This window comes from Oryza glaberrima, chromosome 10, assembly GCF_000147395.1.
Source record: "Oryza glaberrima chromosome 10, OglaRS2, whole genome shotgun sequence".
Classification (NCBI taxonomy): Eukaryota; Viridiplantae; Streptophyta; class Magnoliopsida; order Poales; family Poaceae; genus Oryza; species Oryza glaberrima.
Window position 1 is genome coordinate 22224897 of NC_068335.1, and position 22041 is coordinate 22246937.

The 22041-nt window shown below is 39.8% G+C and overlaps 2 protein-coding genes across 6 annotated transcripts; both read left to right on the forward strand.

The window, feature by feature from the left end:
* The first annotated feature begins 4824 nt into the window (after nucleotides 1-4824).
* On the forward strand, nucleotides 4825-11122 carry LOC127752804 (glycerol-3-phosphate acyltransferase, chloroplastic). 5 transcript variants are annotated; one of them, XM_052278217.1, is made up of 14 exons: nucleotides 4825-5171; nucleotides 5437-5534; nucleotides 5617-5703; nucleotides 5793-5890; nucleotides 6384-6441; nucleotides 7148-7249; nucleotides 7342-7403; nucleotides 7511-7621; nucleotides 7943-8021; nucleotides 8171-8290; nucleotides 8370-8483; nucleotides 9250-9399; nucleotides 10123-10277; nucleotides 10383-11115. In XM_052278217.1, exons 1-12 carry the CDS (start codon nucleotides 4952-4954, stop codon nucleotides 9382-9384), a joined length of 1284 nt encoding a protein of 427 aa, XP_052134177.1. In that variant the 5' UTR covers nucleotides 4825-4951; the 3' UTR covers nucleotides 9385-9399; nucleotides 10123-10277; nucleotides 10383-11115. The 5 variants fall into 5 exon arrangements, with proteins under 5 accessions (XP_052134177.1, XP_052134174.1, XP_052134178.1 ...); XM_052278214.1 differs by having other exon boundaries at nucleotides 9250-9409; nucleotides 10383-11113; XM_052278218.1 differs by having other exon boundaries at nucleotides 9250-10297; nucleotides 10383-11122.
* A 1121-nt stretch (nucleotides 11123-12243) lies between these two features.
* LOC127785662 (TOM1-like protein 1) lies at nucleotides 12244-15151 on the forward strand. Its single transcript, XM_052313056.1, has 4 exons — nucleotides 12244-12390; nucleotides 13038-13584; nucleotides 13895-14158; nucleotides 14396-15151. The coding sequence occupies exons 2-4, from the start codon at nucleotides 13066-13068 to the stop codon at nucleotides 14774-14776; spliced, it is 1164 nt and encodes a 387-aa protein (XP_052169016.1). The 5' UTR covers nucleotides 12244-12390; nucleotides 13038-13065; the 3' UTR covers nucleotides 14777-15151.
* The last annotated feature ends 6890 nt before the right edge of the window (nucleotides 15152-22041 follow it).

A 22041-nucleotide genomic window follows, 5' to 3' on the forward strand; every position in this document is an offset into this window, starting at 1 on the left:
GGGACGCCGTGAGGGAGGCAGCCACCATCCGACGGTTCACATCTGTAGTCAACGGTCTCTGCTCCAACGCCAGCCGTCCATCTAGTATTCTGCTACTAGTTCAGACTTCTTATTTTTTGTTTCTTTTGCGTGCATTATTAGGTTACCGGTGACGTGGCCACGGAGTAACTTCCTTTGAAGACGCTTTCTAGTCTTTATGTTTATATACTAACAGTTAGCTAAAAATTTCACAATTTGACCCTTGCAAAAACCATTTTTATAAATGAACCGTCGTCAAAAACTTATTTCAAAAATAACCTTTTTTTCTTGTCAGCGCCAAATCACTCGGCGCTGAACTTAGATACCTCAGCGCCATGTCAGCTGACGCTGAATGCCGTGCCACCGCGGATGGGAGACTAAGTCAGCATGCCAACGCATATTCAGCGCCACGCTATTTGGCGCTGAGGTGTCTAAGCTCAGCGCCACATGATTTGGCGCTGAACAAAAGGGTTATTTTTGAAATAAGTTTTGCCGACGGTTCATTTGTAAAAATAGTTTTTGCAAATGGTCAAATTGTGAAAATTTTTGAACAGTTAGGCCCTGAATAGATCTCAACCAAAAAAATTTTTACCCTATCACACCAAACGTTTAACATATGTATCAAGTATTAAATATAGACTAAAAATAATTAATTACACAGATTGCGACTAATTTAAGAGACGAATCTTTTAAGGCCCTGTTTCTTTCAGCTTGGGATTATTATAATCCAGATTATTAGGAGTAAGCTGAAAGAAACAGACAACTTATTGAAGTAGCTTATTATAATCTGAAACCCAGCTTACTATAATTTGATAAGCTCATTTAGGTGAGCTTTTTCTAGATTATTGGGTGAAAAATTACCCACCATGCCACCCCACTCCCTCTTTAGACTTGCAAACCCAATAATCTAGGCTCTAATAATCTAGCAAAGAAACAACTAACAACTTATTCTACTACAGATTATAACAATCTAGCTTATAGTAATCTGACTCAATAATCTAGATTATAATAATCTTAAGCTGAAAAAAACAGGGCCTGAGTTTAACTGTTGTATGATTTGACAATGTGGTGCTACAATAAACACTTGCTAATGATGGATTAATTAGGTTTAATAAATTTGTCTCGCGGTTTACTAACTGATTAGTTTTTTATTAGTGCCTAAACACCTACGCTATATAATACCTGATGTAGTATATATTTGCACCTGACCTGATGGAGTTTCAAAAACACATGTTTCCACTTTTTTTACTGATAGATCCAATACGTATCGTCTTTCAAAGTCTAGAAGAGCACTTTGTAGCTGATTTTCCTCCTCCTAAACTCCGCGGCTGAGGGGGAAAAATCAACAACAAATTCTCAAAAAAAGTTGGCTGGCTGCTTTATTTTTTATCTTGGTTGTATATTAGATTCTAGAATGTCTCTGATTTTTTTTTTAAAAAAAAGGTTACTATCAAATGAGTATAGTTTACATAATGACTTTGTGAACGGGACCTTTCAAGTCATTATGATTGACTATATGGTGAGCTTAAATCCTTGATAGCGAATGACTTGCGGTATGGCACTTCATTTGTAATTGTCAAGTCAGTTCTAACCTGCAGTGCATGATTTTTAGTCGTTTGATTCAATATATCTTGCAGAGGAAACTAGCTAGAAATTGGTGTGAATGGCTTATAACATGAGAATCACCGTTACAGTCTCCGTTACAATCACCATGACCTCTAGGGCTCTAGCTTGCCATCGACCATGGAAAACATGCCTTGTCGATGTACCGTTTACCAATTTCGCATACCCGGCCCCTCCGATCCGTTCTAAATATAAATCGATTTGTCATTTTTTTAAAATTTTAATCAAATTTATAGAGAAATATAATCATTTTTATAACCCCAAATTAGTTTAGTTAAACCAAACATTGAATTGAATATATTTTGATACGATGTTTGTTTAGTATTGAAAACGTTTATTTTTTTTATGAACTTGGTCAAATAAAGAAAATGAAAGCATCTTATAATATAAAATAGAAGGAGCAACTTACATTATTTACGTATATGCTTTTATCAAAATTTAACAATGCTTATTTAGTAGGCTTTTTGATTAATTTAGGTCTATATGTGTACCGGATAAGAGGGGACTCCTTGGATCTGGTGGTGATGTGCAAGCCTACCTTGATTTAAATCCTTCCTTCTACAAATATTTGAGGGAATATCGTTTTTTATTCAGATAGCTGGAGACATGATTTTACTGCTCGTTTTTATTTTTTTAACATGTTTAAGATACACACATCATTTTATATATTAAGCAAGATAGAAAATAACAAAGGGTGCGGAATTAGAAACCCCCTTCCCCTAACACCAACATGTCTTGCAACAAAAAATATAACAAGAAAATACAACTGCAAACAAACACCCTACGACACAAAAGGGCTATAGAGTTTGTGTTTAGTTCACGCCAAAATTAAAAGTTTAGTTGAAATTGAAACGATGTGATGGAAATTTTTGAAGTTTATGTGTGTATGAAAGTTTTAATGTGATGAAAAAGTTGGAAGTTTGAAGAAAAACTTTGGATCTAAACACAGCTAGAGCCAACGTCTCCTAGAGCTATGATGCTCTAGTCAAGCATCAAAGTGCACCTTCATTAACCACATCTTGAGTGACAACCGCTACACTAGGAGTTGCAATATTGAAAAAGCACAATCGGTTCTATATTTCCAAATGTCCCAAGCGACCAAGATAACGAGAGTACTAAAATATTCCTCATAGTTGTTCCTTCAACCATTAAAAATATACTGTATTTTTTTATGTACATGTTTCAATTACCTTGTGTATATAAACTTAAACTTTCTGCATTTACCATAAACTCAAGAGTGTTTTATCAGGAAAATCAGAATGAATATAGTAGATAAGTGGAGATAACTAGGAGAAAAAACGAAGCGGATAGTTTTCAGCCGGTCTAGTGAAAACGAAGCATATAGTTTTCAGCCGCTCTGGTGAAAAACAAATATGGATACCATTCTGTGCGTATAATTTTTGGATAGTCTAGATACGGATACAGATACAAATATTCTTTTCTCAAATATGAATATGAATATGGTATCATAGTTTTCGATAGGTATCTCTATCTCTACTACTTAAAAAATTAGAAGTGTTTCCATTGTCCGTCCGTGAAAAAAGGGCGAAACGAAATCGAATCAAATTATATGTGATGCGGTAAAAAAATGCGACACAATAAAAAAAACAAATCGAATTTGATTCCGTACGTGAAAAACAGGGTGAAAAAAATCGGGCAAAAAAAAGTCCGATTCAATTTGCTTCCGTCGTCTGTGAATTTTTTTCATCCGTAAATCTGATTGAAATCCAATTGGACAATCCAAAGAAAGAGAAAAGGAACATGAAAAATAATAAAAAGCGCACAAATCTTATCTCAACCTCGCGGGAAGCCGCCGATGCCGCTGAATCCGTCCGTGGGAAGTCACCATCGCCGCCGAATCCACCCAGGGGAAGCCGACGCTGTCGCTCGCGGTGGGGGAGGGCGGCGCCGCCGCCACTTGCAGCCGCCAACGCCATCGGATCCTCCTAGGGGAAACCGACGCCGTCGCTCGCAATGGGGGAAGGGCACCGCCGCCGCTGTTGTCGCACGCGGAATGAGAGAGTGTCGCCGCCACCGCCGCTCGCTCATTGCTGGGAGAGAGGATCAGGATAGAGAACGAGGGAACGTGAGGGTTAGGGTTTCCAATGCACATGCATCTTCAACGGTGCGCAGGCGATCCAAGCCATCTATCAAATTGAATGGCTCAGATCACCTCCGTTTCGGCCCGTCTCCATCGCCGGGCTGCACACACTTGATGGCCTTGCCATCAAGTGTCTACAACGCAATCAGAGGAGGAGTTGGGGGAGGCAAATTAGACTTGATTTGCGGGCTGAGATAGTAAATCGACTGAAAATGGCCCATAGAGAAATTGGGATTTTTATTTAAATAAATGCTGAAATGATGTTTGTATTGTCAAAATTAGCAATTAAGTTCCGAAAATTCCAACAACAAATTTCAAAGAGTGTTATTAATCATGGTTAATTTAATAAAAATTAAATCGAACTATATCATATTATTTCGCTGCACAGGTGGGGAAATGTGCCGCCGCCATCGCTCTCGGTGGGAGAGAAGAGGAATGAATTTAGGGTTAGGTATAGATTTAATTCATTGTTTATGTTTAGAACTATCTCATATAACTCCCATGGAATTATAAAATAACTATAATCATTATCATAACATTAGTTTTTTTCCCATTGTAACGCACGAGCACTTTTTCTATAAATAATAATACAGATATCCGGTGCACAATAATATTTGGATATTCGCTGAAGGCATAAAAACATACCCCATTTCGTTCTAGCTCTAGTTCTAGTCTTTTAACATTAGTCCACACTAATAATTTTATTTAAACTTTTAAATATTTTTTTATAAAATATACTATATGTATTATGTGTTGTAATACCAGCTAGACATGTATTTATACCAATAATATTGTACATGTTTAGTTTATGATCAAACTTTGTGTATAAAATGAGCTTAAAATATATTATGGTATTTGTCTGTGGTTTCGTGTTCTGATAAATATTTGTTTCTGTATTTGTGTTCAATCTTATTTGTATTCAAGGTAATTTGTATTCGTTTCCGTATCTAATAAAAGAACTACGAAAACAAATCGTATGATACAGTTCGTTTTTGATATCGTAGGGGGACAATAGGCAATGATACAACGGAAGTGAAAATATATACAAGAGAAAATAGAAAAAGAAATAATTGGGCTGGAGATGGAGATGGAGATGGAGATGGAGGGTGGGTTTGGCACAAATCCCGAAGCGCTCCGGCGACCACTCCCAACCCAGTCCCCACTAGGGTAACAACCCCCTTTCGGATTAGGTTTCTAGAAGCTTCTTCTATGCAGGCGCCGCCGCTCGCCTCCTCGCCGTCGCCGGCGTGGACCGCCATCCTGCCCGCGCCGGCGAGGCTCTGCTGCTCCCGCCGCGGCGCCCTCCGCTTCGAAGCCAAGGCCGCCTGGAGGCCGGCGGCCCGAGGGCCGCGGGTGCCGGCCAAGGGCGCCGTCCTCGCCTCCGAGGTGGTGGGCCCCTCTCCCCTCCTCGACGCGCGCAACGAGCAAGGTTCTCTCCCCTCCATTTCCCAATCTCACAAACTCCATTCGCATTCGCATTCGCATTGCTACTTAGTTAGTATGGGGGTCGCATTGGAATCCTCGATGCATGGACATGGTTGGTTGGTGAATTGCTCGATTATTATTATCCTTATATTAGTTGTGCCTTGGATATATTGGACCTAGAAAATCACTCTACCTTTAGATGCTCTAGAATCTAGATGAGATGAAACCACGAGGTGCTCTGCTCACTTCTCGATTCCTGTCATGTGCAGAGCTCATTTTGCATATCAGAAAGGAAGTGGAGAAAGGGAAGCTGCCTGCAGATGTCGCTGCCAATCTAGAAGAGCTATACTACAACTACAAGGACGCGGTAACATTTCTTCTTTTCTATCTGCTGCAATTGCAATTAGATCATCGGCTCATATGGCCACGGGGATACTCTGCCTTATCAGGTTATGCAGAGCAGGGATCCAAATGCACACGACATCGTGCTTTCAAACATGGTGGCCCTGTTCGATTGTGTTCTGCTCGATGTAGAGGTTCTACCTCCTGTCATTATCTTCCTGATTTCCTCTGACATTTTTCTTTTATGCCCCCTTTTATACCAAGCTGCCTCCTCCTTTTGCAGAATCCGTTTACCTTTCCGCCTTATCACAAAGCTGTCAGGGAACCATTCGACTATTACATGTTTGGTCAGAACTACATTAGGCCCCTTGTAGACTATAGGTAATGCAAATCTCTTCCCCTATAGGTATCGAGGACCCTTTCAATCTTCCCCTTTTTTTGCCCATTCATGGTATGTAGTATATTTCCACAGTTTGTAGCACAAATGCTTTAATCACATTTCACATAGATGGCAGATATTTCTGTCATGTCGTGCGACATGACCGTATTGTTTTGATGGGTGCAGTGAGGATATAGATACCCTGTATAGGTGAAGGCAATATTCTTTAATCAAAGCATAAGATATTACCTGCTTTCCCAGTCCTTGAAGACATTGTTGTTCCCATCCTCTCCATAAGTAGCTAGTTTTTTTAACTAATGGCTTAGTCATAGATATACCTTCAACAAGAAAAGTGATATCTATTAACACATTTTGGTTTTGCTTATTACCGTGGCATGCCGTCAAACTTGCAACATTCACATGTGTTATAATTTATCTGTATAGCTTATAGGTATGTCTTCCTTATCATGCTAACTTTTTATTTCATATGCCCAGAAATTCATATGTTGGTAATATATCCATTTTCCAAGACATGGAACAGAAGCTCCAACAGGTTAGTTCATCTAAACTCCATTGTACTATCTATTTTCTGTATTTATTTCTGATCAAACATCTTCTTTGATAATCAATCCTCTTCAACATCTTGGTGAGTGCAAGCTGCCATGGTTTAGTAAACAGAACAAACCAATAACCCATGAATCACATATCTAGGGTTAAAAGAACTAGGATAGATAGCACCCTCCAAAGACCTCTCTGGAATCGACCCTTCATTTTTTAGATGAACAGGAGAGGTAATCCTCCCAGCGTCGTTGATAGTAATATCATGATACATACTAACAGAGGTTCCCCTCCTTCCAAGGGTTTTGATATATAAGCATCAACAGCAAGAGACGGCCATAAGAAAGCTTCAACTAGATATGATCTACCTCACATCAATGTTTGATTTTTTGGTTTCATAGTTATTTAGAGATGTCTGATAGAAGAGAATGATGAGAACAAACATCATGTGCCAATTCTTATGCTTTAGTGATAAAAGTGTTTCCAGTGTATGTCAGCACATGACGTCCCTCACACCGGATGATTTTTGTGTAAGTTGCTTCTGACCTTCTGTCATTGCTGGAAGCACCCGACGCTAGGTACTTAGGTGTTTGTAGTAATTATCCTAACATACTTCTGTCATGCTTTAGAGCTGTCGAATAATTCTTTTAATTGTTTACTAAAGATTCTTATGCATTTTCTGAAATTGTTTGTTATTGTAGGGCCATAATGTTGTTCTGATGTCTAACCATCAGACAGAAGCAGATCCAGCAATCATTGCTTTGCTGCTTGAAAGAAGCAACCCATGGATCAGCGAAAACATAGTACGACAGTAATTTGGACATACTTGGATAATTTACATGTGAATCGTCATATGCTATTGACTAATCACATTATCACTAATATGCCATCGTAGGTTTATGTTGCTGGTGATAGGGTTGTTACAGATCCTCTCTGCAAGCCATTTAGTATGGGAAGGTTTTTTAATCCACCCCAGAAGCTCATATGGCTGAGTTGTCTTTTCTGTTTCTAGTGTTTCTATTGCCTGGAAATACTAATTTCATAAAGGAATTTTCTCCCTGCAGAAACCTCATTTGTGTGTACTCAAAAAAGCATATGAATGATTTTCCTGAGCTAGTTGATATGAAGAGGAGGGCAAATACTCGTAGTCTGAAGGAAATGGCTTTACTTTTACGGTATTCTTCCCTTATAGTAACATGTTAGTTTTCATCCTTTTTACTTATAAATATTAGGCCTTTTTGACTTGATTGTTTAACCATGTATAATAGAACATATATAGTTAGTACTTAGTAATAGAAAATATAATACACATGCTAGTTTTATAATGTGTCAAATTTAGCACCTAGTTGCAGTGCAGTCAAGACTATTCAAGGAATTATTCTGCATTCACCATTAATCCTTCATAGATCTGAATTTGTTTCTTCTTAACGCAAACGCATGTACTTCACCTCCTTGTTACATTGGGTTGCTCATGTTTTATCTTTTATGACATGTAGTGGCGGTTCACAGATAATTTGGATAGCACCAAGTGGTGGTAGAGATCGTCCGGATCCTTTGACAGGAGAATGGCATCCGGTATGTTATCTGGCTTGGTTTTGTTGTTCCATATGATTTGATTAGCTTATCATGTTTACCAAATCTAATTTCTATTTTGTTTGCCAAATGTATAATTCCAACTTACCACTTGTCTGTATCTTGTCTGCTACTTACAAAAACAAGGACAGGCACCATTTGATGCATCTGCAGTGGACAACATGAGGAGGCTTCTGGAGCATTCTGGTGTTCCTGGGCACATATATCCACTCTCACTGCTCTGCTATGAGGTTATGCCTCCACCACAGAAGGTATATTCAGTTGCAACCTCTTACTGTATTACTTTAGACATTTATCAGAGTATTTGTTTGAACTTTTATATTTGAATAGGTTGAGAAAGAGATTGGTGAGCAAAGGGTTATATCCTTCCATGGTGTAGGCTTGTCAGTAACTGAAGAGATAAAGTACAGCGACATTACGGTTCATACCCAAAATGTCGACGAGGTTTGTTCTGAATGTTGGTTGTAGATTATCATGTTTAATATCTGGATAGTGTTATTCTCTGACTTCTAGTTATTTTGTTAAGTAACACTGTAACAGGCATTTCTAATGATTTACCGATTTTACTTATTTTTGTGTAATTCCCTTTGGTGGGGGTGGGTGCTTCTGCCCAGTCTTCAGGTAGAACAATAACCATTAGATTAGCTTTCAGGACTCTGTTTGCCTTCTTACTGATTATTGATCATGATGAACTCTTGCCCAAATTTCATTGTTTTTTCTCTATGCTGGGAATGGCTGAATATTTATAGTGTTAGGGTAGCTGAAATTAATGGATATGTCAAAATCATGCATCAAGTGTTGGCCCCATCATTTAACCTATTTTTCAGGGTGAACAGACACATTTGTGCATATATCTTCTTCAGAACGTGAAACTAAGCTACATCAATTTACTTTTGTAGAGGGTGCAAAATAAGTTGTAATTTCATCATTGTGCAGCTCAGTTTATATTCCACTTTTGCATATGATATTCACCCGTGCTAGCTTGAGATTGGTAGTTGGATTTGAAAATTCTCATTGCTGTTACTCTTGTAGGCCCCTTGTCTCCAGGGTTTAGGCTAAGAACCTTTCTTATTTTGTAAACAGTTTACAGAACTTTGAACTTTCAGACTTGCTCACTGATAGTGTTACTTATTGATATTGCCTCATCTGTTTAAGCCTTCCTTTTTTTATTTGTGAAGTTGAATGTCTTTGGTTCTTCTTGTTTTTACAGTGCAGAGAGAAATTCTCAGAGTCATTGTACAACTCAGTCGTTGATCAGTATAATGCGCTCAAATCTGCTATCTTTAGAGGTCGAGGAGCAGATTCATCGGACAGTGCCATCTCACTCTCACAACCATGGCGATGAAACTCCGCTTTCTCAGTTTTGTTCTGTACTGACCTGAGCTTCTTTCCCTTCTATTTTTTCTTTGTTGCACTGACGCATGGTGGCACCTACTATGTTCCGTTTACTGGGTTTTGAGTTCATTAAAGCCTTAACTCTTCTACTTCCTTACCGTGTTTTGATTTCATGGAGCCAGGTTCTAGTTGATCAGCATATACAGCAGACATCATAATAATTTCTATAGAAGCTTGCTATATACTCTTTGGTTTTTCCAAAAGTCTAAGACCTATTTGTAATCTCTGTGTTAAATTAAATTGTTGACTGGAACCTAAGAAGCAATCTTAGTATTTATTGGTTACATGCATGTGTATAGTTCATTGGTTTTGTTACATGGTGGATGAGTTTCGGATGGAGTACAACTTACATTTAAAATAAAATCAGCTGAACATAGATATAGCTGGTACCATGCTAGAGCATACCTTGCATCATTGCATGTGGTTGCGCCACATAATGCACAATACACTTTGACTTAAAAAATCTTTGCACATGGTGATTCCTTTTTTCTGTACGATACATCTGGTTTTGTAGTTTATTAATTATTATTATGAAGCAAGCATTATAGCCGCAAGAAATTACCTTTTTTCATGTTTTTTTTCCTCATTTACTGCCTCCTGTGATGTACTGTTCCAAAGGTGATTTGCTCAACAACAGGAACTATCTGATGAATGACATAACAAATGTGCTACTCCTTTTATTTTTCAGGTCTGGATTTCTCAATGAAGTTACCTTCATTTCTTTTTGACACAGCAGATGAACTGCTGCCGACATTGCAATTTTTCCTGGCAGAACCTTTTAAACTTCGGTATCCTAACCCATACTAATCATGAAGGGGAGGCTGTTACTGTCATGCAAATCTTGTGAGTTATTGAAGGCCCTGGTCAGGTGGCTCTTCACGGTATCATTTGGTACACACTTGAGTTATATGTAGCAATAACTGATAAAATCCCTGTGATTGTTGACAGGCCTAGTATGATGATTTTACCCAGCTGAATCCCAGCCACACATGATGCGTTCGTTCATTGTTTGCACACAAATATTATTGCGTCATATGAGTATTCTTTGGGTCAGAACTGCACAGCAACGCGGCCTGGGCACTCAATCTGGCATGTTGTCTATGGGGTGCATGCTTGTTAACAGAAGAAGCCCAACATGTGGGATTTTGTTTTTTGCGGTTAATTTTTTTCCTGTTTTCCTTTTGTTCCATGTATATATATTCGATTTTGATCTCCAGGTTTGGAGATACAATGGTCAAAGTGTTATGATAGTCTCTTAGTTTGTTGCCTCGAAGTTATACTCGGGCGCAACATGTCTGACTGATATTCTGATGATGTTACTCGTTTCTGAACTTCCTGACGCCAATATGGTGCTTGGATGTTGATAAAATAGAGCTGCTGTCTTTAAGTTATTCATTTATGTTGTTTCTGGGGATAAATTACTAGTCCAGTGATCTAAAACTACTATTGCGAAATTGGTTGTTAACACTGTTGGCACCTTAGTGATGATCAATATATTATGACAAAGATGGGCTGTGCAGAACAGTGAAAATGTTGATATGCGAGGGTGACAGGAGAAATAACAAAAGGAGTAATAAATGAATGGGACTTGTAAGCTGGGTGCTGAAAAATAGATTGAGCAATAGAAAGCGTGTGAAGTTGAGAATCCAGGCCAAAGGCCATTACTGTCAAACAAGCGAGTCATTGGCTTTGAACCCGTCCGTCCCTGCGATCGCAAGCTCTGAATTCAAAGAGTTTTTTAGCTGAACTCTGAGTTCTGAAAAATGGGATTTTCTAAGGCTAAGGGTGGTGTTATATACGGAGTACAGGAGTATGTAATAACCATGTAATCAACTCAGATGTTGTAATAATCGTACTATACTCGTTCGCTATTTTGTGTATGTGCGAGATGTGAAAAATAAAATCCTTTTAGTATGTAAAATACTCACATATGCACACGACAGCTATTAGGACTCTCGAAATGTGTTACTACTACATTGTTATTGTAGATTTATATTTATTATATTAAGAAAACTGTTAGTGTTAGGGCTAAATTTAGAATGAAAACCCCAAACCTCAGTCATATTTATTAATCTTACAGTTAATCTGTAACATTTTTTTTTGCGGGGAAGTTAATCTGTCACATTAGACATAAATAAAATATTTGCGAAATGTGGAATTCAGATTATTTGATGATTACGATAATGATCTATCCAAGGAAAAACTCTTTTGGTGTCTTTGATGGAATTTGATTAAAAAACAAGGCAAAAATCCCTATGCATATTGGTGAGGTTTTAAGAAAGGAAAACCCTAATAAGATGTGGCATTGCCCTCCGTATGATTACTATTGGAATTTTATCTTATCTCTACTATTATAAAAATTAAAGATGTTTTTGCTAGTATTTTGGTATGTCATCCGTGTATCACAGTAGGTTTTTAAGTTCGTTTGTTTTTGGAAATACATATCCGTATTTGAGTCGGTTATTAAGATCGTTCACTTTTGGTAATACATAAGGAATCATATAAGAAATATGTTTAAAAAACTCGCACGCTAACTTGAGACGATCGGATTCCTAACTGCAGCTCATGATTTTATAAAAATATATATATATCTAAGCAAACTCTCACAGTAAATTTTATCTTAACTAAACCATATAATAATAGTAAGATTAAAATATATTTCACCCGTGTTGTAATGCACGGTTATTTTTTCTAGTTAATAATAATAACTGAAGTATTAGAGAACGTGAGGGTTTCCATAAAATCCAAAATCGATAATACTCCTACTTATACCAGTAACTTTTAGATAGATGCGAGGAAAGCAAAGAAGACTAGGCAAGGGGGAAATACAGAAGAAGGAATCCATCGACTACTAGTCGTCGTCCTCTTGCGTTGGAGTTGGGACCAAAGCGAAGGGAAAGTGGAACAGCGCTCGCGGGTTGCGCTTGCGCCGGCGAAGAAGCGCGGCGGACGCCAGGTTAGTCGCGCTCTTTCTTTGCCGATCATCTCATCCATCGCGCCTCATCTCCATCTCCATCTCCATCTCCTCCTACGAGGAGAGACATAGATGGACTCGTTCGAGATTAATTAATTACTGTTGCCCCCGGGTTCGAATGTTCGATCCAGGTTACTAATTACCGCTTAATCCATGCCCCCATATGATGCTAAGCCTAAAACCCTATCCCCAAATTTCCACTTCTCCTTTTCTTTGTTTAACCATCTCTACGATACTTGAGTTCATGCCATGTCTTGACGAGTAGGAGTAATTTCTTGGGTGCACCTGTATCATCTACTGTATTCTCTCAAAGAAAATCGCTCCGCTGCCCACATCTTGTATCTCTGTATTTGGGCAGACCACACAGACACAGTACACTCTTTCTAGTTGTATGTGTGCTGTAGTATTACACAAAGATCATGTCTATTATTTCAAGGCTCATCTATGAATTACACACTATATTCCTTTTTTTTGGGGTTAATAGATCGGAATTCATATTCTTCACTTTGTTCATCTACTTGCATGTTTCTCTTGTGTTGGCTAGCCTTGTCATAGCTCTAGTAGCACACGAGACAAATATTTTCTTCTTCATTACCTCATCCTGATGCGGCCTCTCTATGCTGCTGCAGATAAAGCCCTCCCTCCATTGACATCAACATGGGTGACAATCTGATGGATAAGGTCAATGCCTTGGGTGAGCGGCTCAAGGTAAGTGGGGCAGAAGTTAGCCGGAAGATGTCAGCTGGTGTCAGTAACATGAGTTTCAAGATGAAAGAATTCTTCCAAGGCCAGAACATGGCGGACAAGATAGTCGATGAGGCCACACTGGAGACCATGGATGCTCCTGATTGGGCCACCAATCTTGAGATATGTGATATGGTTAACACTGGAAATGTCAACAGCATTGAGCTGATCCGTGCCATCAAGAGACGCATCATGTTGAAGAATCCACGAGTGCAATATCTTGCTCTTGTCCTCCTTGAGACCGTTGTGAAAAACTGCGAGAAGGCTTTCTCTGAGATTGCTGCTGAGCGGGTCCTTGATGAGATGGTAAAACTGATCGATGATCCACAGACTGTAGTCAACAACAGAAACAAGGCACTTATGCTTATTGAAGCATGGGGAGAGTCAGGAGATGAGCTCCGCTACCTTCCGGTGTATGAAGAGACTTACAAGGTACATAACAAGTAATGATTTCTGCTTACATCAATTTAGTGCACTTTAACCTGAAACAATAATGCTTATGAACGATCTACCAAGAACAAATGAAACTATTATTCTCCTTACGCATTTGGTGGATTATTCATATAAACTTGCTGCTTTTATATATTCGATAAAGAAATCTGATGTATGTCGATCGGACTTCATTCGTTGACCACATACATAGTTGTGTCTGAAAGGCTGAAGTAATCGTTACATCTGGACACTATTACTGTGGGTTTCTGTTAGCCAGGCTTATTCAGTTTACATTCAATATTCTTCGCAGAGCTTAAGATCAAGGGGAATTCGCTTTCCTGGGCGTGATGATGAGAGTCTGGCACCAATATTTACTCCTCCCCGTTCAGCACCTTCAGCTGAACCATATTCTGCTGCAGCACAGGAAGGGTATCAAGAAATTCCAGATGAAAGTTTTGCGCCAGTCCACGTTGTTCCTGCTGTGCAAGTCAATGAAGCTTTTGAGGTGGCTCGTAATAGCGTTGAACTTCTTTCCACGGTGCTTTCTTCTTCTCCACAAAAAGAGGCTCTCAAGGTGAGCCTGCTCTCTCTCTTTTTTCCCCTTGATAAATGGTCATCTGAGTTTGGTAAATTATATATATACATCTAAGTTTTGGTTTGTAGCAATATCTGAAGTTAACTTACAGTTACTGGATAACATTACTCTACCATATGTTAATTTTATAGGCCTTCCATCCAATAAATAAAATTGCTAGTGTTCTGTTATCGTGTTAGTGTTCTAAACTTCTGGTTGCACCTCAAATGCATGCAGGATGACCTGACTACCACCCTGGTTCAGCAATGCCAACAGTGTCAGCGCACCATCCAGAGAATCATTGAGACGGCTGGTGACAACGAGGCTCAGCTCTTTGAGGCATTGAGTGTCCACGATGAACTTGAGAAGGTTCTCTCCAAGTATAAAGAACTCAAGGAACCTGTTGTTGCAGAGCCTGAGGCAGAGCCAGCCATGATTCCAGTCACCGTGGAGCCAGAGAACTCCCCCCGCACTAAAGATGGCCCTGTAGGGAAGCGAGCAGGTTCTGGTGCTGATGAGTTGCTTCAGGATCTTGACGACATGATATTTGGCAAGAAGGGCGGCACCTCATCTCAGCAGGACAGGAAGGAACAAAAGGACGATTTCATCAGTTTCTGACCACCAGATCCAGATACAGCAGGGCCGCAGGGAGACACTTGATATGGATTTGTGTGATATGCCCATCTTGCTTGAATGTATCCCAGGGATTTTGTTTGGTTTAATGTCTTGGGCATGACTAGTTTCTTGCTGTACAGGAATAGATAGATGTAGCAGTCCCCCTTACTGTGTCAAGCCAGTCAGATTTTGGCTCATGACTACTATCAGTGTCAGAGGTTTCATTACTTGCTGTACGCTCGGTGAAGGGTTTGATGCTGAGTTTTTTTACGGTAAATTCTACTGCTAGTATATACTACCAGTATATTTGATCTAACGGTGTAAATTTATCTGATTTCCCTTCTAATTATACTGCCCTATAAATTGAATAGGGTATATTTGTCTTTTTATCTTTTTTTCATGGGGGGGTATTTTTGTAAATTAACACGAGCTCACTTAGTCAGATCCGTTTCACGTTTCACCGCATCGACTCAAACCGAATCCGCTCGGCTCGCATGGGCGATCGCCACCGCTGTCTTCTGTCGGCGCCGCCCTCGCCGTCGACAGCCACAGTCGCCGCCGCCACCGGGAGCCAAAATCAGCGCCGCTGCCATCGAAATCGATTCGATTTCCCTCCTCCTTTCCTCCTCTCGTGTATTTTCCGGCCACCGAAAACCCTATCTCTTCTAAAAAAATCCCCAAATCGGCGCCGGCTGCTGGGTCTACAAGAGGTCGCCGGCTGCTGGGTCTACCGGAGGGCGCCGGCTGCTGGGTCTACGGGAGGGCAAGGCCTGCTGGGGACCTTGACTGCCGCATCGGCAGGGGCAGCCGGCCGGCGGTAGGTGGCAGCGGCAGGGCAGCATGCCGCAGCAGCAGCAGGCCATGGCTGTCGCGAGGCAGACCCTCTTGTTGCATGCTATGGCTCTGGCTCTAGCTATGTCACAGCGTGAACAGGCCCTATACCGAAGCTGCCGATGGAAGAAAGCAATGTCATAGCTGCAGCACAACAGAGGTACATTGTTTTTGAGAATTTCAGAACATTCCAAATAGAAAGGTTTAAATTTATTATTGAACTTGCAGTTGTGTAATTGTTTGTGGAGTTTTGATTAGTCTAAAATAACACCGCTGATACTAGAGTATGTTGCACAAAATGGTACACGCTCAATTGCTCTGGACAGACTATTGAAAATACTAACTCCTTATATTAAAGGAATTAGAACAAAGTCATTGATTTCGACTAGTATCTTGGAAGGTGTAACATCCATTAGTTTATCTTTTTATCCTTCTTCTGAGCGCCCCCCAAAATTGCAGCTAACTTCCTTCTAAAATATTTTATATCTTCCTGCAAAATTCATAAAGGTATTTGTTAGATAGAAACAATCAATTGAGGACTTGTAAAGAAGATGCAAAAATATTTAGTGCATCTTACATGCGTGTATTCCTTCGACAACCTATTGCCTTGCCAGTGCTCCATGTTTTTTAGTACAAAGAGCCCACATGAGACGCTGGAAGAATTGAATTATATTAGAGAAGTGATAACATACATTTAGGTAGTGAAAAAAACTATTATTGTAGTGGCTGCATAACATACAGATCTCCTTGTAATGGCAAATTCTGTACGACCGTGACTTCCCAGGAAGTAATATTATGGTCAGGCCATTGTGTTGCTATGTGCTTTTCTTCTGGTTCCAACAGCTGAAAATATTGTTGTAATCCTTCTAGCTGTTATGTGAGAAAACGTCATTACTGCGGTATGTTCATGTCCTTTTTGGTTTATTTCTAAGTAGAATACTTACAACTTTTCTTAGTTCCTTGCGTTGTGTGGATGAATTCGCCATGGAGTCAAGCACTTGGATGATGCGGCGTTTGGCGTGTATGACTGCCAGGTACCAATGTTTTTCTTTTATGTTCATGGGGAGGAAAATCTGTACAAAGAAATCATTTGTAGGATATATTAGTAGTATAAACTTGCTGAAAATTTGATATATTGTGGCATAAATATTACCATATCATGCTTTAGATATCTATTTGCCGTTGCTTTAGCCATTGCCCGATCGATGATGTCTTTGGAAACATAGTGTTCGCCATCTCTTTGTAGCAACCTTGTTATTAACGGTTTCTCTAGGAACACCGTACCTTCTGCCCTAGTCCCTGTACCTTCCTTCATATCTTTCTCACGTACGACAAGTAACGTATGCATCGATTATTTAAAAGTAGAGGAAAATGGCAGGTTATGATTGTGCTAGTAGTTGCATGACAGAATAGTTTCACGGGTTAGTAAACTTACGTGATCATCCAAATAGCTCGTACTTGATTCAGTCACTGGATTAGTCAGAATTTGCATTGTTTTTTGGGAAATTGAGACATCATCGATATGCACCACTAGTTGTGATTCTGGTGCACTCATTATACTTTTAATGGTTTCCTCATCTTCTGCGGTGCACTTGAACTCTGCCATTGAAGTTAAATCTGTAAGTGAATTGCAACACAAAAATTAAGCAGAGTAGGATGTGATGATAATTATAGGACTTTTACCATTGGATATTAAATTCTTTGCTTGCGCATTCTTTGGTTTCTTCTTTGTAGCCCCTAAATTGTAGACGAAATCAGAATTTGATTTAATTGTTGATTTACGCAATCTTCGTGTTGATCCTGAAAGTGACTTGGCAATGACGGGCGTTTGAGTTGGTGGGTTTGGTTTCTGCTATTCAATTGGCATTTTAAAAATAATTAGTATTAAATTTGACAGACAGTGAAGAAGTAAGATGCTGTCTTACCTTTTTTTTAATTATATGTGTTTCTTTGTCGGAACTTTTGCAAACATTTGGCTTAGAGTTCTTGGAAGTTGGTATTGTCTTTTCCTCTTTGAATGCAGCTATTATGTTGGTGAGTGATTGAATTTGGTTATGCATGGACTGTTGATTCTGCTTCATCTCCTTCATCTCCTTTCCTTGCTCTTCTATCAGCATGATTAGTTTTCGGGTCAGTGACTCAGTTTCTGGCCTATCCTGCATAATATGTGTTTGTTAAGTTTTGAGACATATGCTGTTGTAATTCAAATAAATAGTAACAAAAGTATAATTTTTTGACTACCTTGTGTGAAGTGGCATGTGTTGTGCTGTCGATGCGTTTTTCTGATGTTTTTATGTCGCTGTCACTTGGTATGTCTTGGACATTCTATGATGAAATGACATTTTTAATGGATATTAAACCATGCGTTGTGATGTATAATTAATGCAAGTACAATTAAATGAAACGATTACCTTATCAGTATGGATGCATGACTCTGATTGTTTGCTCTTCTTGCTGTCACTCGTTATGTCTTGGACATCCTACGATGAAATATCATATGTAATGGATATTAAACCTTGCGTAGTGATGTATAATTGAATGTAAGTACAGATGAATTATTTGATTACCTTATCAGTAGGGATGCATGATTCTGATTGTTTGCTCTCCTCGCTGTCTCTTGTAATGTCTTGGACATTCTATGATGAAATATCATATTTAATGGATATTAAACCATGTGTTGTGATGTATAATTCAAAGTACGTAGAGATAAATAAAATGATTACCTTATCTTTTTGGATTTGTGAGGATTTGGAGCATTCTATAGCAAGTGTGATGTTGTCAACAATCTAGTACATAATAACTCATTCACGTTAGCTGGTCCAAAATAGTGCTCGTACATCATGCTTATCCATAAGTTATTTTCATTGAATCCATACTTCGCTTTATACTCAACCCAACATCTCTCAAAGTCATCAACATCCATAGCATCATAAAGGAATTTCTTAAAATCTGCAAGCTTTTGCCGACGGAGGTGACGTTTCATGTTCTCCTCAATGTGCCAACTACACAATCTATGATCAGTATTGGGCATAACCTTCCTAATTGCCTTCGCCATTGATGCATCCCCATCAGTGATCAATGATTTCGGATGTTTTTGGGTGCATTGCCTCCAAAAGAGTTTGCAGCAGCCAAACATATGAAGAAATAGACTCATTTGACAATATACCACACCCAAAAATAACTGTGCTTCGATGATGGTTAGCTCCAACAAAAGGAACAAATGGAAGATTGTACCGGTTCACACGGTTATCAAATATTACCACGTCACCGAATGCTTCATAGTCAAGCTGGGATTGACTGTCGGCCCAAAATAAATTCCTCAGACGACCCTTTTCATCTATACTGTATCTAAAGAAAAAATCTGGGTCTTGTTCTTGCTGAGCCATCAGATGGTTCACCACGAGATCAGCGTCCCTACCTTTAATTCTCTTCTTCTTGTATCGGGCAAAAAAATTGTACAAGTCTCACGTTACGAACCCAACCTTATCATACCCACCATTATTCTTCTCCATTACTTCCATTATTTGACATGTTCAAAGCCCGCCAACTCCAAGCTCCACGGCCTCAGCCTTTTGAGCATCATTTACCTCACGATGAGATCTTAAGAAAGCTACCAGGTCAGGGTTAGCAAGTCTATGTGAATGTCTAGCTTCAAAACCTGATACAAACCACATTCCTGTCTCTCCATTGAGCTCAATTTCAAGCATTGCCTTACACCCATAGCGGGTCAACGCACGTGGCTCCCTTTTCCTATTGGTTCTCTCAAAGTTCTTCAATGTCCTGTAACCTTCACATGAGCAATAAAATCGCCTCCAGAACACTAGCTCGGTACCACTAAATTGCTTCACTTTGTCCCTTCTAATGCTAAAACCTTTACACCTTGCATATTCATTGTAAAACTTGTAACCATCTTCCTCGCTTCTAAAAAGCTTACTAGCAACCATGTTATACTCCTCCATCTCTTCCAAGCTAACTTCATCCTCGTCCATTGTGCAACACTGTTAATACACAGTAAAAATACACAAAGAGAAGAACCATATCAGCATAATTAAAATATAGGTTAACATCTTGCGTTTCATACATCACTAACAAAAATCTTTACAAATTTGCAAGTCTTCACATAAATCAAGTATCTACAAAGATGAGATTTTTCACACACAGATCACAACACAATTCGAAAATTGCATGTAAGAATAATGATAAAAGTGATATAACTTTGCGAAAAACATCCTGCAAATTACAAAGTAATAAAGGCTTGATAGACTGTTGGCAAATATTAAAACAAATGATTTATGATAACCTGTGATATAAACGTTCGATGGAACCAGCTTTATTACATATATGGATAATACCTTAATTTAAACCAAATTTAAGTTGCAAAATTTGCACCTCTGCTACATTAATTTTACATAGCACACTCATCTAGGTATATACCTAGGATTAATGCGATTCTAGTTGCAGAATGGAGATTTTCATCCTACTTGTCTCATCAAATACAACCTAGTGTTCTAAGGCAGATCGTCCAAAACAAAGTCAATCAACAAGATAAAATCTCACCTCTTTTTCATAATGAGATAGTAAATTTTCATATCGACATTAAGGTTAAGCACAACAAAAATTGCAGAACAAAACAACCATTGCATAAATTAATCAATACAATAGTACCAAATTTAGGTCAGCTTCTTACCAGGAGCACTCCAGTGGCTGCAGGGCAGGCAGGGCAACCAGGACGGAGATGGGAGGCGTGGGGAGGCTGCCGGCTCGACGAGTGCACTCTCACCGCCATGGTTTGGGCAAGGCACAAGCTGTGGGAGATCGGATGCGGGAGAGAATAGGCTAGGGCTGGAGGCAAGGCGCCGGGGACGAGGGAGACGCCGGGCGCGTGGAGGTTCGGCTTCTCTCGGCACTGGAGGAATCGGTACGGAGGCATCGGCGCGGGAGCGATGTGCGCCAGGGGCAGCGACGCCGGAGACGCAAGAGGCGTCGGCGCGGGAGCGATGTGCGCCAGGGGCAGCGACGCCGGAGACGCAAGAGGCGTCGGCGCGGGAGCGATGTGCACCAGGGGCAGCGACGCCGGAGAAGAAACGGATGACGACATCCCCAGGAAAAACTAACGAAGGAAAATTAATCCGGCTGAAATTAATTCTCTAATTTAAATGACCAAAAAGCCCTTTTCAGACTCTTACCTAATACCAAAACTACCCTTGTATATACTGCTAGTATATACTAGCAGTAGAATGTACCGTAAAAGTCCTCTTGATCCTGAGGCTTTTATATTGGCATGACTAGGTGCTGATTTTTGCGAATACATATAAGATTGGTATCAGGAATAACTGAGTAATCTGGTTTATATACAACTATTGATTTGTCAGGCTATAACCTTTTGTCTGAACTGTTGTATCAGATATATATCCAGAATAAGGTAGGTCCTTTGTCTTTATAAAAAACCTGGATAAATTAGCTAGCTGAAAGCAAGATTGATCGTGCATGCAAGTTAAGAGGGAACATGCGGAGTCAGTCTAGTAATGCTATGGCATGATGAGCACAATCAGTGAACCCATCAGCTTGTTAATATCCATCCATGGGTTGGATATTGGATGGAGTTGACCTCTGGAAGGTCGTCTGAAGAAAGTCGAAAACCAATAACACCACCACTGAAGTAGTAATCAAGTTGACAGGGTCGAGCGGCTGGATTTACTGTTTGTTTTGGACTAACTAAACTTATTTATAGCAGCGAAGAAGGATAAGAAATTTATTTGGAAATGGTTTGAAAGAGTAGAGAGAGGGAGACACATGTCATGCCTGACCTCGAACTTTCACAAAAAAGTCATCTCCCGCCCCCTTGAAGGGACACTAGTTTATTGATTGATTGGTCAGTAGATAATTTGGCATCAAATGCTTGTATGCATGTATCTGCGCATGTTGTAATACAAATACAGTAGTATACAATAGGGAGGTTGGATTGCGTCGCGTGGCATTATTTTGGTTTTTGACAGAGAGACATTTCAAGACCGACCGGGAGGGAGGTAGTCGCGAGCACGACGATGTTGATTTGGATTCCTTGTGTTGTGTGTGAGTATGAAGTCTGACTGACCACGAATCCATTCACGATGGGGGGAAAACAGCAGCAATTTCCAAGAAATCTGCATGGCTTTGCTTGCAGTGGCAATCGACACGAGCGAGACCGATAATCCCATCGTGCGCGCCACCAACTAAACTCAACCGATGATGGAACAACTAAGGAAAACAGCAAAATCGGCTTATTTAGCCCAATTCGCCGGTAGAGATGACTCAAGGGCCGCCACCTTGATTTGGAAGACATGGGCGCCATCCAAATGCAAAAACTTTGCATGGCTTGTCCTGTAAAACAGGATATGGACATCCGACCGCTTGCAACTCCGATATTGGCCCAATAACTACTTTTGCCAACTCTGCTA